Source organism: Esox lucius, chromosome 13, assembly GCF_011004845.1.
Source record: "Esox lucius isolate fEsoLuc1 chromosome 13, fEsoLuc1.pri, whole genome shotgun sequence".
Classification (NCBI taxonomy): Eukaryota; Metazoa; Chordata; class Actinopteri; order Esociformes; family Esocidae; genus Esox; species Esox lucius.
In genome coordinates, this window is record NC_047581.1 from 37,788,367 (window position 1) to 37,805,590 (window position 17,224).

General features: G+C 42.9%; 1 protein-coding gene and 1 long non-coding RNA gene across 3 annotated transcripts; one reads left to right on the forward strand and one right to left on the reverse strand.

Moving 5' to 3' along the window:
• Positions 1 to 6,294: 6,294 nt before the first annotated feature.
• LOC109616468 lies at positions 6,295 to 11,004 on the reverse strand. Of its 2 annotated transcripts, XR_002197610.2 has the most exons (4): positions 10,727 to 11,004; positions 10,438 to 10,594; positions 9,785 to 9,816; positions 6,295 to 6,878 (listed from the first exon to the last, which is right to left on the reverse strand). It is a non-coding gene; the product is annotated as an uncharacterized LOC109616468 (long non-coding RNA). The 2 variants fall into 2 exon arrangements; XR_004576658.1 differs by having other exon boundaries at positions 10,438 to 11,004.
• Positions 11,005 to 11,162: 158 nt separating this feature from the next.
• On the forward strand, positions 11,163 to 16,314 carry prdm8b (PR domain containing 8b). The gene is made up of 4 exons (XM_010865423.4): positions 11,163 to 11,390; positions 13,560 to 13,784; positions 14,150 to 14,381; positions 14,619 to 16,314. The coding sequence occupies exons 2-4, from the start codon at positions 13,566 to 13,568 to the stop codon at positions 15,974 to 15,976; spliced, it is 1,809 nt and encodes a 602-aa protein (XP_010863725.1). The 5' UTR covers positions 11,163 to 11,390; positions 13,560 to 13,565; the 3' UTR covers positions 15,977 to 16,314.
• Positions 16,315 to 17,224: the final 910 nt, after the last annotated feature.

Here is a 17,224-nt window from a genome sequence, read left to right on the forward strand (position 1 = left end):
ATGTGTTTTGTATAACAATGTGCCATGCCTTTTGACAGCCTCATTCCTAACAGATATCAGCAAAATTAACAACAGGTCTAATGATTGAGGGAGATAGAGAGATGTAGATAGAGAGATAGAGAGATGTAGAGAGAGAGACACAGAAAGACTCAGAGAGAGACTCAGAGAGAGACTCAGAGAGAGACTCAGAGAGAGAGACTCAGAGAGAGAGAGAGACACAGAGAGACTCAGAGAGAGACTCAGAGAGAGAGACTCAGAGAGAGAGAGAGACACAGAGAGACTCAGAGAGAGAGACTCAGAGAGAGAGAGAGACAGAGAGACAGAGAGACAGAGAGACTCAGATAGAGAGACACAGAGTGAGTCTCTCTTGAAACAACGTTTACCAGATCTCTCCTCTCTGACCACCCATGGTTTTTATGCCATCCTGTCTCTATAGTCAGACTATGGTCATTGAGGCTGTACATATTTTAAGCTTTTTAAAATTTAAATTGTTTTAATTTCTTTGATGTTTGCAGTACACTGTGTTGTGCTAACTTGATACCTCTATTTAGAATTTGGTAACGTTGAAGTTTCTGATTACATTTGATTTAATTTTGCCAATAGTTTGTGTATGGGATAGAGATTGTACAGTTTTTAACTACTGCTTTCACACATTTTCTGAAACAAGGTGTTATTTTTCTAAACTCTACACACACATCCAAAAACTGCAAACCCAAATTGTTAAATCTCCGGCAAGAGGAAACACTGCATTCAAAACAGCATAAACACATCTCAAAATCAAGTATTTGCATCAAATGGCAAACACTGTTTTCATAACAATAAATTTTGGAGATACCATCTACTCATTGTTGTTCTAAATCATAAGCTCTTCAGGCTTTCTTGGGCTGATATCTACATTTCCATAAAATGTTCTGGAGTAAATGGAATCTGCTGAGAGGGTTGAAATGTACTCAGGGAACACCAATGCAACGGTGAAACAGAACAGGAATTCTTCCAAAACATGACTGTAGTTACTGAAGCACAGTGGTTGGGTGGTAAATCACCAGTGCTGCATCCGTCCTCTGGCCTGAGTCCTGCCACTTCCTCTACATCAGATGCTATATGTCCTCTTGCCAAACAGTGAGGGAAGAATCTCCTGGAGAGGGCTATCCAACCTTGGATAGAGGTAGCGTCTATGTCTCTTCATGCCTCCTCCATTACCTGAAGAAGTGGCATTCAAGCTGAGGATCATACACATTCCAGTTCCACATAGAGAACATTTCCTTAGATTTAGGATAGGTGAATATGGGTGAAGGTATACAACTGTGAACAGGTGGCAAACCTGTCCACGGTATTGGACCAGAACAGCCCGGTGGAAACCTACATTGTCATACATTACCACACATCTGGGCTCTGGACCTGGAACAAGCATATTGTGAACTGCTTCCAGAAAAGTGAGCACATGGGCAGTGTTGTAAGGACCAAGTGTGACATGGTGGTGTTGTAAGGACCAAGTGTGACATGGCGGTGTTGTAAGAACCAAGTGTGACATGGCGGTGTTGTAAGGACCAAGTGTGACATGGCGGTGTTGTAAGAACCAAGTGTGACATGGCGGTGTTGTAAGGACCAAGTGTGACATGGCGGTGTTGTAAGGACCAAGTGTGACATGGCGGTGTTGTAAGGATCAAGTGTGACATGGCGGTGTTGTAAGGACCAGGTGTGACATGGCGGTGTTGTAAGGACCAAGTGTGACATGGCGGTGTTGTAAGGACCAAGTGTGACATGGCGGTGTTGTAAGGACCAAGTGTGACATGGCGGTGGTGGAGGACCAAATGTGACATGGCGGTGTTGTAAGGACCAAATGTGACATGGCGGTGTTGTAAGGACCAAGTGTGACATGGCGGTGGTGGAGGATACCGTGGGGCGTGACGGCAGCATACATAGTCACATTTCCCCATGCTGTCCGGGGACACTAATATTGGCCCTCGGTCCTATTACATTTCTCCACCATGCCTGGTTTTGGTGAGGTTGAAGCCATAAATATATTCATGGAAAATTACATGAGCATTCATATTCTCTGTAACAGATCCATATTCTCTGTAATACTCTCTGTAACAGATCCATATTGTCTGTAATATTCTCTGTAAAAGATCCATATTCTCTGTAACAGATCCATATTCTCTGTAACAGATCCATATTCTCTGTATACTCTCTGTAACAGATCTATATTGTCTGTAATATTCTCTGTAACAGTTGAAGTGTACCTATGATAAAAATGACAGACCTCTACATGCTTTGTAAGCAGGAAAACCTGCAAAATTGGCAGTGTATCAAAAACTTGTTCTCCCCACTGTATATCCACACACATACATACATACATCCACGTACATCCACACACATCGCAGATCTTTGACTCTCAGATGGCACCCTGTACAGTTGTTTCTTTCTCTACCGGGGCCACTGGAGAACGCACTGCTATGTCGACAGACTCACAGAACCCTGTTTCATCATTTAGTATATGATCTCTAACCTCCCTGAGCCTAAAGGCTTTGTTGGCCAAAACCATATTTACAGCTGTCATCTCTGTAAACATGCAACATTATCCTCATGATGTCTTTGCCTTTCCACTCTGTCCTTCCATCTCTTCTTCATCCCCGCGAACTTGTCCTTGTTCTCGTCCCCTGCCTCTCCCTCCCACTCTCCCTCCCCCTCCCACTCCCCTTGCTCTCTCTGCAGTGTTCGCATCCATTGTTCTAAACAGGTGCGCTGACCTTTGGCCTATTTATAGGCCTATACAAAAGCATTGATTGGTTAGTGATCAGTTAAGCAATTGGTGTTTGCAAATTGGAGGAGTTGGTGTGAAACACTGATGAATTAGTGTAGCATTGATCGGTTGTGTTTGGCAATGGCAAGCAAGTTCGTTCCAGGTTGATTTTTGTGTCTTAGATAGAGAATTGGGTGCAGTGTTTGACAAAAGTGTTTTATGAAATTGACAACTGTTAGAAATCGGCGGTTTCGTATAGTGGTCAAATAATTTAGAACCTGTATCAAATCGAGGAAGAAGTTCGCTCACGTTTATTGGAAAATTGCAGCACAGATGTCATTCGGTGAATGTTCCATTACCTTCTCACTGTAATGTTGGTTACAAGCTGATATATGCATTAAGGGCGTTTCTAAATAGCAAATATCAGGTTTCCAAGACAGTAACCCCCATGCCAAATGGTCAATGTGAACATTCCTGTGTTCATTGGAGCACAACCTACAGAGAGATAATCTAAACAGAGGTGATTCTGTTGTTCTCTTTATGAGGCACTTCCAATGAAACGTACATACACATTGTAATTGTTAATGCTCAGATTCCACACAATTGAGTGAAAGGCTGAGAATTCGCTTATAGTTTTGCAGACTTGGTGTGTGGTTTTGTTCTTTGAGTGATAGGTTTCACAAAATCTTGTGACATGTAAAGATTTTATGTGTAAGCAGTTAAAGAACTGTAATTTGTTGGGGTTTTGTTACTGAAGGTCTAATATTTGGATTTAGCTGATGCTTCTGGGCCAACTGTTTTAAAGGGTCTCTCTCAGGGTTGTTATGTTTGTATATAAATGCCTTTTAATGATAATATTCTGGATCACATTGTTAGTTGAGGCTCTTTTCTAAATATGGAGTGCTAAGGGGAATCTCCCAAGTCCTGCCCTACAAGCTCAGTTAGAATAATTTCTATGAACCCCAAGAATATTTTTACTAAATTCCAGGGGTAAGATTTCAGTCTGACTTTTGTCCCAAGATGTACCATTTAAATTGCTAAGAGGGCCCCAAATATTCCTGGCCATATAAAAGGATTGGAGATATGACAGAGAATAATTTAAGCCAACTTCTAATTGGGGGGGGTTGTATTTTGTCTTTTTAATTGCAAAATATGTTGTCTTTATAATTGCAAAATATGCTCTGCGTGCTTTCTCTGTTAGAAAATGTATGGCCATGTCAAAACGCCCAGATTAACTTATAGTCAGACCTAGGTCAGTATAACTGGTGGATGTTTCATGGTTGTTTCTCCCAGGGTGAAATGGTATTTACTCTCCTGAGATTTATTTACACAGAGAGAGAGAGAGAGAGAGAGAGAGACAGAGAGAGAGAGGCACGGAGAGAGACAGACAGAGCGAGAGAGAGACAGAGAGAGAGAGACAGAGAGAGAGAGAGACAGAGCGAGAGAGAGAGACAGAGAGAGAGACAGAGAGAGGCACGGAGAGAGACAGACAGAGCGAGAGAGAGAGAGAGAGAGAGAGAGACAGAGAGAGAGACAGAGAGAGGCACGGAGAGAGACAGAGCGAGAGAGAGACAGAGAGAGAGAGAGAGAGACAGAGAGAGAGACAGAGAGAGGCACGGAGAGAGACAGAGCGAGAGAGAGACAGAGCGAGAGAGAGAGACAGAGAGAGACAGTGGGTACAGGGAAAAAGAGCTAGGGAGAGGAAGGCAGAGAAAGAGACAGTAAGAAACAGAGAAAGTTAAGCAGCTTTTCATTTTGCATCTACAACACACACCCCTAAATATACACACACAACACCCATGATCCCCCCACACACACACCCACACACACACACACACACACTACACAAAAACCCCACATATGCAACACAACACACACCACCCACACACACATCAAATGCTGGCCCGGCACCGGACAAACAGCTAGGGGAACCATTTGATTAAAATGATGATGGACATGATGACAAGAATTCTCTCTGTGGCCAAAACAATTTCACACACACACCCACACGCACTCACTCACTCACACACAAACACACACACACACACAGATAAGAAGTGTCTCTGTAGCCATACCAATTACACACACAGCCTCTGTACTCAGTGGTGGCTCACGTGGGGGTGGGGGGTTAAAAGCGAGGGAACAACCGCTAAAGAACAGGGAGCAGTGAAGTGTGTATACGCAGGAGTGCCAAGGAGAGTGACACGGTGGCACGAAAAAGAGGAGAAATACAAGTGAGAGAAATGAGAGAGAGGAGAGATTAAAGATTGAGGAGAGAGATAGGAGAAAGGAGAGATAAAGGACAGATAGATGAGAGAGAGGAGAAAGGGGAGATAAAGGACAGATAGATGAGAGAGAGAAGGAAGGGGGAGAGAGTGAGGAGAGAGTGAGGAGAGAGACAGGAGAGAGAAATAGAAGACATGGATATTTATACATTGAAGAAAGAAGCCATCCATGTCTTTCCTCTTGCCCAAATCTACACATCTTGTATATCCTCCTCTTGGGGTTTGGTCCTGTACCAGGAGGCCTGAAGAGGCTTGGGACAACATCAGTGTCGTCATTAAAGCCTTTTATCTCTCTCTCTCTTTATCTCTCTTTCTCACCCCGTCCTTGTGTCTCTCTTTCTTTCTCTCTCTCTTTCTCTTCCTGTTTTTTGGCAGTTACAACTGACCATTGCGAGCCTCTGTGCCAATTTCTGTGAAAACTGGCCCATATGGCTGCTGAAGTACCATATGCCATACAGAATATTTGTTGGCTCTTTTCCTCCGTTTGTATAATCTCTGGATCCAGAATAAAACTGCCTCATTATTCATTTCTCCCTTCATTCCTCTTCTTCTCTTTCGGCTCTCCAGGAGACTGATCTGATCAATTAACGGAGAGTTCATTTAAAGTGCACGCTGGAAATTAGCGAGGAGCAAGCCGGGGCAGATCTTCAACAGGTGTATCTGAGGGAACCGGGGAAAGAGGCTCAGGTGACAGGCTTTTGGGTCCTGTGTGACCCAGTGGGTTAGGGGTTCCACTCCCAAGGGGAACCCGTACAGAGGAGGATGACAAATGCATCTTCTCACCGTTTACTGGAAGTTGAAGGGCTGAAAATCGTCTGCAGAATCATTAAAATGTCATTTAAATGTGCAGGACAATTGGACAGGGCCAACTACAGACTATTCCCTCCTCTCCTTCCACTCCTGTCCTCTCCTTCCCTCTTCTGCCCTCCACAGGATAGAAGATGGAAAGCTCACTGCTGACTTCCTCCTGTGTTTTCCTAAGACAGAGTCTACAGCTGATTTATGAATGTTGATTCATTTGCTCCACAGCTTCTCCAGATCTCACCTGCCACTGTCTCTCAGTGGCTGACCTAAGGGGGCCTCTCACTGGCTTAATTCAAAGGAATGCCCCCCCCCGCCCCCCCAACTGGCACTTGATTATCAACTCAACAAAGAAATGAATGTGGCCAGCACGCCAAATAATGTTTATTGGATATTATAGAATTATTTACATATCAGAAGTTTTCACACAGAATAAATTGATATAGACATTGTATTTTGACAATGCAGTTTTTTGTTAGGTGCTCAGTTTTTGACCTTTTTTTTTTTAACAGGGAGATCAAGCTGACACCAAAGTCTTTTTTTTACATTTGAGTCCTGTGTTACAGAAACTATATAAATGGAGAACAAATAAAAACACTAGGGAACACATGCATAGGAAACAAACACACTAATAAACTCATTTACAGCAAAGCAGTGTTGTACAGGACATTTAAACTGCATTACAGACACCCATGTTTAACTTAAATTTACTCTGTAAGACATGAATATGGAGCTTAGTAGTTACAAGCAGTCTTACCTACTTAGATGAAACCTTCAGTCTCGCTAGTACTACTAAGTCTTGTGATAATGGTATTTCCAATCAATTTCTGCATCGCGACAGTTATGAAATCTTTGCCAAACAGCGCTGTATACAAACATCAACCAGCATCTTTACAGTGCATTAGTCCTGAGCGCACCAAGTCCAACCTAACTCTGATGTCTGCATCTAAACCAACCCCTGGGTTTACTCAGTTAAATTATCTGCCTTGCTCACGGGCAGGATGCATGATTCATTTTCATCTTGTCGTTTCAGGTTTTGATCCGACAACCTTAGAAGAAATCATAGCTTTGTTCCATTATTAAAAGACAGACAAAAACCTCTCAATTGAAGCTAAAATTATACACAAAAAATACACTGCTTGAAAAAGAATTTGTAGCAATAAACAATAAACAGAAAGTGAAACTGTAATGTCATGAAAAATTAAGTGTGTTTCTCCGAATTTAAAGAATATCTTCATCGCAAATGTTATTACGACAGGAATCATAGAGCATGTGTACGTGTGTGTGTTTTAAACACTGGGCTAACCCAACGGCTAAAGGTTTATTCCACCAAACAGACTCTAATGTGAACAATATTCTCATGGGATTACAGCCAGAAAAGTATTGTCATGGGATTACACCCAGAACAGTGTTGTCATGGGATTACACCCAGAAAAGTATTGTCAAGGGATTGCACCCAGAACAGTGTTGTCATGGGACTACACCCAGAATAGTATTGTCATGAGATTACACCCAGAAAAGTGTTGTCATAGGATTACACCCAGAAAAGTATTGTCAAGGGATTGTGTGTGTGTGCGCTTGTGTGTGTGTGTGGGTGTGTGTGTGCGCGTGTGTGTGTGTGGGTGTGTGTGTGCGCGTGTGTGTGGGTGTGTTTGTGTGTGTGAGTGTGTGTGCGCATGTGGAAATGTGTGTGTGGTTATGTGCCTGGCTCTGACTCCGTGTGTGTGTGTGTGTGTGTGTGTGTATGGTTATGAACCTGGCCCTGACTCTGTGTGTGTGGGTGTGTGTGTGGTCATATGCCTGGCCCTGACTGCATGTGTGTGTTTATGTGTTTATGTGCCTGGCCCTGACTGTGTGTGTGTGTGTGTGTGTGTGGTTATATGCCTGGCCCTGACTGCATGTGTGTGTGTGTGTGTGTGGTTATGTGCCTGGCGCTTACTGTGTGAGTGTGTGTGTGGTTATGTGACTGGCTCTGGCTGTGTGTGTGTGTGTTTGTGTGTGTGTTTGTGTGTTTATGTGCCTGGCCCTGACTGTGTGTGTGTGTGTGTGTGTGTGTGTGTGTGTGTGTGTGTGTGTGTGTGTGTGTGGTTATGTGCCTGGCCCTGGCTGTGTGTGTGTGTGTATGTGGTTATGTGCCTGGCCCTGACTGTGTGTGTGTGTGTGTGTGGTTATGTGCCTGGCCCTGACTGTGTGTGTGTGTGTGGTTATGTGCCTGGCCCTGGCTGTGTGTGTGTGTGTGTGGTTATGTGCCTGGCCCTGGCTGTGTGTGTGTGTGTGGTTATGTGCCTGGCCCTGGCTGTGTGTGTGTACTGAGTAAGCCAGCCCTGCTCTCTTAAACCACTGGTATTAAACAGGGCCATTTGTGATAAAACAATGAGTGAATGGGGGATGGGAGACCCGGTGATTGTGACCAGGCTGCCCGGCCCCTGGCCTCCACCAGCGTCATGTGAGGTGCTACTCTGGTCCCAGATCAGCAGATGGCTGGTGATTGGGCTAGCTTTGTGTCTCTAATTCAGGGTGGTGTAAATGAGAGAGAAGGGCCTTATCAAGCTCAGCAAGGCAGTACTGGCTGGAGAGAGATGTACTAATAAGAGCATATCAATCTTCTAAGGGCTGATGGCCCCACCTGACAATGTACTTTGTGTGCTGTAAATAAAAGGGGCAAATTAAAAAATTAAAAAAGGAAATAAATAATATGACATTTTGATTGCAAATTGCATTTTTTTTCTTTTCTAAATTGTAATATTTCCTCATTATGTCGTCTGTGTGTATGCCTATAACATGACACGAATGGTAAAAGCACATAATGCCAGATCAAAGTGGAATACAGACTGATGCATTCCACTGTTCTAATATATAATTCTGAAATTCGATAGCAGTTACATTCCACAGTTAATTTATTAGTTTTATAAATCTATACGGATTGAATTCTATAGTTCTATAATTCTACACTTATTGTATTCTATATTCATATACAACATTATAATAGAATAGAATACTGTAAGGCCCTGTTCACATTTAACCCCTTATCTTTTCATTCTTCAGGTAAATCAAACCAAATTGTTAATCTCTTAACATCATTAAAAGAATAACAACTACGATGAACTTGAATTAATACATATTTTGGTAAGGTATTTAGATAATTGTCATAGATTGAGACAATTGGAGATAAATGTATGTAATCTAATTGAATGCATTTTACCACTTTCTGTTACTATTAGGTTGATAAGTGTTATGTTTTTAGGTTGATAAAATCATGAGTAGTCATAATCTAAATTAGGGCCTCAAAAAAACAGCTATAAAGATTCCCTTTTACCTTACTTGTTTGGCTACTAAATCCTGAACTGCAGATTGCACTTCTTTGGAGACATTTGGAAAGAAATGTGTAATATTTTACTTTTGTATCGAACAGTTCCTTTATGACGTCTCTATTCAGTCACGTGAACAGGGCCTGAGGTCACCGAGCTCATATGGTTACGGACCGATACAAAGATGTGACAGTATGTTTCATGCATTATGCAGCAGGACGCCTTTTCCTTTCTTTCACGCGTTTGTTTGTCATCGGGGATATAGTTACGGCCTGAATGAAAGCTGAATCAACTGCGGTGGTACGTATCTTCGCATTTGGGCCAACTTCAGCTATCCTGGTATAGCTTTGGTTACTATCCTAATATTCTTAAATTACCTATATTTACTGAGGATTTGGTGAACAGCGTATTCAAATTAAATTGTTACTTCTCAGTTCCTTGCTTTGTGCGTTTGTGTACGACAGGCTGTACAAAAACGATTGTGTCCAGACATAAGTAGAATATAATGAACTGTGTGCTCCAATTAAATTCCTCTTACATTTCTATTTCACATGATGTTGTCTGACATAATGGCCTCACTGCTGCATGGTCAGGTGACTTGTGCATCAAATGAAATAACTGCTTTCAAATCAATGCTCTCCACTTACCTTGCCCCCCGGGTATCCATCAGACTTACAACCTGTTGAAACAACATGCTCTCAAAGGCGGGCTTAAAAGCATAGATCAAAACACAAAGTAAATGAAAAAAACGTAATAGAAAAGAATAAGATAATGGAATAGTAGTAGACATGACTATACAGACATATTCACCTTCTACATGTATAGGTAGCATAAAATAAAAAACACACCATTTTTTTTAATACTTAATAAATCTTGAAAATCTAGACGTATGGCTCTCGGTTTTAACTAAACACTTGAAACACGTAGAAGGTTGGATTGATGGTTAGATTCGAAAAAGTGGATTATTTCTGGTGAATTAATTCGAACAATTTCTGGAACTTTAGGATCAGGGTGGAAGTAGTTCGGTTATATTTAAGGTAACTTCCAATCATTCAACGTCAGGAAACGTTGGTGAACTGATTTCCCGCGACCATGGGCGTATTTATTAACCTAGTATCTGGTAGCATGTTTGCTGGTTGCTGCTCTTATCTTCCTCTATGTTCAGACCCCCCCCCCCCCCCCCCCCCCTTTGCCTAGTTCAGGACGAGACTAAAACAGATAATAAATCACTGTGTAATAACGTTGCTCTTTTTAACTATAGGTAAACCCTTGAACATCTCTAACCGGATCATCGTCCTACCGGTCGGTGTTCTAGAACCACGAAGTCCTCTTCTCAGGATGCTCCGCGCGCAGCGGGCCAGCCAGGTGTCCAGGCTCCCTCCCGCCTCCCTGCTGCGTGGAGTCTCGGGTGGGCACGCTTCAAGTCGGTTGAGGAGCGGAGCGGCTGGGCACTGTAACTGTGAAATTAACACTTTAGACTCGGGTAACGGTATGGGGACAGGACGACATGAATATTCATATAATCAATGGGACGTACGTTAACTTCAATAAGATATTAGAAACATGATACCACCATTATAACTACCTACCGATAAAAACAAGCAATTACAACAATAACAGAGGCATGTTAAAATAATAATAAGCTATTTGCATTAACTGTAGCGTAATATCCCAAATATTCAATACATGTTTTTTGTTTTAACTGAGATATATTTGAAAATGAAGAAAAAATAATGTAGCCTATATGCCTAAATCTGACGACCTAAGTGTAAACATGCTTCATTTGTCTCCTCAAAAATAATTCTGTCGTTGTGCTCCTGCGTCCGAAACATGGTAAAACGGTAAAATGACAATAATACCGCGGCTCTCTGAGGTTCTGGCACTATGTGTGTAGCGTATATTGTCATATAAATCCCAGGAAATGCCAGCCGGACAGTGAAGAGTTAAAGGGTGGAGACATCGAGTGACACGCCTCATTGAACAGATTATGGGCTGCAAACAAAAAGTGTGTGTGTGTGTGCCAGTCAGCCAGTGCATCGCGCCCCTCCTGCACGCCTCGCTCTCTTCTCTGTCTCTCTCCGCTCGCGCTCTCCTCTCCGCGAACGGTGAAATCAGCCGCACCGCTGTCACTTTCACCGCCATACGGGGACATGTACTGACGCGGAGAGGAAGACGCATCTCAACCAGCTCTCCAAGGCGGCATAGTGATTTCAGCGTCACTTTTGTGGATTATTGTTTACTTGCAGCAACAAGGTACGTAGCCTACGGCTTATTTTGCATAGACGCTTAATGAAGGGTTTGTTTTTGCTGCGAGAGAACGGCGGGCAGACACGGTCATAGTAATAGGCAGCATCCCGGATGCAGGCTATCAATAGGGGCATCGTATAGGGATGGGTTCTGAGCTCCACAGATGTTGGGGCGAGGAGACAAACGGTAATTCAGCTCGTGTGTTGATTTAAGGCAGTTTTTTGGCTGACAAGGCAGCCGGAAATACGAGTAAAACCCACTGAAATAGAAGGCAAGTGGATGAATGGGTTGGCCTCTTCTCATCCATTTTATGGACGCGCATACATTCCGCGTGCTATTCTCTGTCATTTAGTTCAGATGCCAGATGCATACTCATTGGAGCCTTTTGTGTGGTTTTCCCCTTGTGAGTGTCGACCTTTTTAGTCACAAAAGAACGGGTATATATAGGGGATGGAGCGAAAAATTGCTTTTCTGAATGCGTTGGTCTAGTTGAAAGGTTTCATTTATTCAAAGTGGCTATAATATAGAATTGGTTAAATAGGAGAACAGGGTCGTATTGGTCCAAACTATTTTCTTTCTAAGGATGCAGCTGAGAAGAAAAGTTACTTTTGTTCTAAGGCCGGAACGTTTCTTGAATGATAATGTTTGAATAAAGCACCTCTCAAAAAAGATACTCTTTTTAATCTTCATGGAAGTCTGCATTTGGCTTTTTGGTCTCTGACAGGCATTTTAAGAAATGTAACGGTAAAACAAACTATCTAACATATAAACAAAATAAGCATCAGCATTATATAGTGACATGTTTCAGAGTTTTTATTTGATTGTCATGACATGTTTACATGCTGAATGTTAAATCGCTATAGTCCTTTGAGATTAATAAAGCCATGTTTCACACTCTTTAGACATGGATATAATGTAGGCAAACGTAAAAGACGATAAAGCGTAAAAGACGATAAATAAATGCAAAAAAAAATATAGGGGTAAATAAATATGTATATAATTTATTTTTAATAGATCACTTACCTTCACCCTTGAAGAATATAACATTTGTAAATACAATTAAGACTACAGAACAGTTTCCTCGTTTTTATCAGTGCATAAAATTATATTATTTAGACTTCCAGATATCCACTAGACAATATTTGTTTTAAATGGCGAGTTCACACCGTTGTTTTTAAGCTTGCCTACGCGTAGTTTAATTAAACAAGTGGCGAAACAAAGGTAGATATTAATGTTGTGCTGCCAAGAAAACTGGCCTTAACGTCAACGATAAATACACACATTCAGAAGGTAAAGGAGAATAATAATTAACTCCGCGTGCTGCCTTAATTACAGTCTCGAGAGGGAAAGTGGTGGATTATGGTAATGAGGGGACATACGTTCTGAGTGCGTGTAGAATGGAGCGAAAGGTTAGATGACATGAAATCAGTGACTTTGACAGTCCACTTCAAATCCATTCGATATGCTCTTTCGATTTAATACGGATCTCAACATTTCTCATTCCTTTTTTTCCTTTTAGGGGCTAGTTTAAATAATTAGGTTACACACTTTACGAAATTATGCTTTGAGGGTGATATAGCCGCAGTATTTTTTAATAGTTTATAAAAAATGAACGCACTCATAATAATAATAACATTAATAATAGCCATACTGTAGTACTGTCCTTAGTAATAAGCCTAATAGTCTATAAGTATTAATACAGATTTCGAGTGATAATTTCGGCAAATTCGGCGGGGATCCTTCTATATTGTTGTCACTGTGATAGTTATCGTTAAATTGATTTGCTATTATCGTTGTTCTGTTTTTTTATATATAATTGTCATTAACAATATAATTAATAGCCCACCATTTAAGCCCATTCATTAATTTCCTCACAATTTACTGCTATTCCATCAGCTACGGGGAATACCGCGGAAAACTGGCAGCCAACCGTGCGTGCGTGCTCGTTGAAATTGATAGGCCACTCTCGTCCTACAATGGACTTCAGTTAATTAAAACGCCCGGCCAAAAAACGACACTTTCCCAGTCCTGCCCGGCCATGACAGCTGTCTCTATGTATTTAGCCAATTCTCCAATGGGGTGCCGATTTATTGGCACTCCTCTTCATCAAGACCATTTATATATTGTATATGTATTAATTATATTTCTCTTACTTTGTCTATCCGTAACGAACAGCCGACGATGGAGGAGTCCAGCTCACAGAAGTTGGTTTGGGATGGAGACGCAAAAGCGGTGCAGCAATGTCTCACGGATATATTCACCAGCGTCTACACCACATGTGATATTCCAGAAAATGCCATATTCGGGCCTTGTGTACTGAGTCACACGTCGTTGTATGACAGCATAGCCTTCGTAGCGCTCAAATCAACGGACAAACGAACTGCGCCTTACATATTCAGGGTGAGGACAATAATTATCACACTATGCGTTTTATTACTGATGATGATTATGATATACTTTATTTACGATTGCATTATAGAATAAAAGTGTCTGCCAAGGTTGCTTTATCATTGTTATTTGCATAGCGCATATATATATATATATATATATAAAAAAAAATCTCTTCTGCATTTCATTGGCGTGACACAGGCCGTCATTGCATTACTGCAGATTTATTGCAGTAATGCAATGACATAGCCTGTACTGATTTTTTATAACTTCCCAGCCACATCATTTTTTGCAAACCTAAAACAGTTTGAATGGAATTCTCTTTCGGGTCCAGCTAACGGATATGGCCGGTTCTCTGTCACTGTTGTAACGCGCAGGTGGACACGTCTGCAACTAACAGCACGTCGGAGGGCTTGATGTGGTTGCGGCTTGTGCAGTCCGCACGGGACCGGGATGAGCAAAACTTAGAGGCCTACGTGAAAAATGGACAGCTGTTCTACCGGTCCCTCCGGAGGATCGAAAAGGACGAAGAGCTGCTGGTCTGGTACGGGAAAGATCTAATCGAGCTGCTACTGCTGAGCGCCGGCAAAGCGCCAGCCAAACTCAAGGGTGAGTAATGCAGTAGGACAGGGCAGTGGGCCTTCACATAGGGTCGGCATTGGAAATTGCTGTTATCATTATATAATTTCATATGAAGGTTAAATATTTGGTTAAAAAAGTCAGTGTATTGCATCTTCTGTTAGGCGAACATGTGTCATGTCCAGAAAAATACATAGCTAATAGTTATATTTTGTCTTTTTAAAAACATAGTATTACAACTTTTATTGTTTTCTCCTCCCTTTCAAGGGTCCACTCCCTATTCATGTCCTGACTGCAACCAGCGCTTCCAGTTTGAGTTCCCCTTCCTGGCCCACCTGAGGTTCCGCTGTACCAAGAGACTCTCGAGCATGGGAGCCGGTGGATTGGATGAGGAGGTCCCTACTAAGGAGCCAAGCACCGAGCGCCCTAACCCACCCCCTACAACCACCACACCCAGCCGAGCTAGCCCAAAGCTGGGTCGCTCAGAGGCTGACAACCCAAAACCCTCTACGGACTTCCATAACCTTGCCAGAGACCTGGAGAACAGTCGGACTAGCCCACCCAGCGATCGCGAGGCTGAGATCCGCAGCGAGAGCTCTGGAAAAAGGAAGTTCTCAGAGGCGGAGGACCGGGACAGAGACGGTGCCAGAGTTCCCCCCCTGAGTTTGTCCCAATCCCTGAAGTCCAAGGAGGAGCTCGCTAGTTCGGCTCAGAACTACAGGGGAGCATATGGCCTGGAGGAGAACCGACGAGGAGCCCCGTTCTCCCCACCAGGGTCAGGGTCGACTGAGTCAAGTGGTGAGGGGAAGCGGAGCGCTTTCACTGAGGTCAAGAAGTCTCCGCAGAGCATGAAGACCCATGGTAACAGCGGCAGCACCAAAAACCTCCAGAGTTCCAACGCAGAGAACAAGGAGGGGGGCCGGCCCAGCCCCGGCAACACCCACCCCCAGGAAAAGCACCTCAACATCAGGCAGGTCCTGTCCGAGACCCAGCCTCCCCAGACCCGTATGGAGGCCTCTCCACTAGGGAGTGCCTTCACCTCTGTGGCCCAACAGGGTGGGGGTAACGGCGGGGAGAGGAAGAGCGCCTTCAGCCAACCATCGCGTCACTCCTCCTCCTCTTTCTCCCAGATCTCGCCTCTAGTCATGACCACGCCCAAACTCCTGGACTGTCACCCGACTGTCGGTGACACCATCTCCTCCACCCGGCTGTACCAGGCAGACCACCTGGCTGCCAAACTCCAGGGCGCCGAGCTGGGAGCCAACTGTCCCGTGCCGGGAGCCATGTCCAAGCAAAGCCCGTTCCTGTACGCCGCAGCCGCCGCCACCGCCTTCTGGCCCAAGAACCAGGGACCAATCCAGCTGCAAATGCCTTCGGCGCTGACCTTACTGCCGCCCTCCTTCACCTCGCTCTGTCTCCCAGCCCAGAACTGGTGCGCCAAGTGCAACGCCTCCTTCAGGATGACCTCTGACCTGGTGTACCACATGAGGTCGCACCACAAGAAGGAGTTTGCCATGGAGCCCATGGTAAAGAGGAGGCGTGAGGAGAAACTCAAGTGTCCAATCTGCAATGAGTCCTTCAGGGAGAGGCATCACCTCTCGCGTCACATGACCTCCCACAACTGAGCGACTTTGAGATAAACCCCCCCACTGGGCCAACCTGGGCTGGACTGAGCCGACCAGACCTCAGAATTCACTGAAGGAACCCCTTGTTGGACAATATGTGTAGAATATTCTGTAGCCCAGACGGTTCTGTATGGTTCTGGTAATTCATTGAAGTTGCCGGGCCTAACCTTGAAGAACAATGTAAAAAAGAATATAGCTACGCCAGCGCAGTGGGTTCTGGGACAGTTATCACAGACACCAGGGAGAAACAGACAGAAGTGGCATTACTGACTGCGTGGCTGATCAAATCACTGACTGACTGACTGAATGACAGGACATACACCACTTAAGGAGCACTTGTTTTTCATTTTTAACAAAGAAAATGTTTTGGTTTCTTCTTCAAATGTCATGTTTATTTAAGTTTATGAAAATGCATTTTGAAATTAATCTATTTATCTCATGAAGCACTTACAGTTTGGGAGTGAGGGAATATAGGAATATGTGTAATTTAAATGTACAGTAAGTTGTATTTTATATTATATAAATACATATATAGAAAATGCTAAATAAAAATCGTGGCACATTACAAGGTTTACTACTCAGTGAGTATTTTTTTTTTTCATTTTCCCTCTAAGGTTGGATTCTATTGACATACATTGGGAAATGACCAACAGAAGGAATATATTTCAGAATGCATGTGTATTAATGGAGATTGGTCTAAGTAAGATGCAGTCTATACAATTACAATGTAAATACCCCTTTTGTTTGAAATACAAAGTGGAATATTTTGTGTCCGTGGGGATTAGTCTCATTGTTCCTTCCTTCATGCTGAAATTTACTACTTGATAGTTTATCTAATCATGTTGAATGCTTTGACAATAAAATAGCTTTATTTTCATCTGTGTGTGAAACGTATTCATACAAAAAGAATGAAGAGAGATTGCACTTACACGTTTGTATCCATATCAAGTTTTTGGTTTCGGACACGGATGCCGGAAAAAAAACTTATTTGCGGCTTAACATACACTATAACCGAAATTACGATCTCGTCACGTTGGAAATAAATCCATGAAAAACCTTTTACAAAATCGTAATATTTTCAGACCATTGATGTTTTAAGCTAAACACATTTTAAATGAAAGCAGGCCAGCGCCGGACAAACATGCTGGTTTGTTTGCGGGTTAGCACGTTGCGGATAATAAACAAAAATGCACATAGCGGACTAACCGCCATGAAAAACCGTTGGGCTTCGGTCGAATAAACCATTTC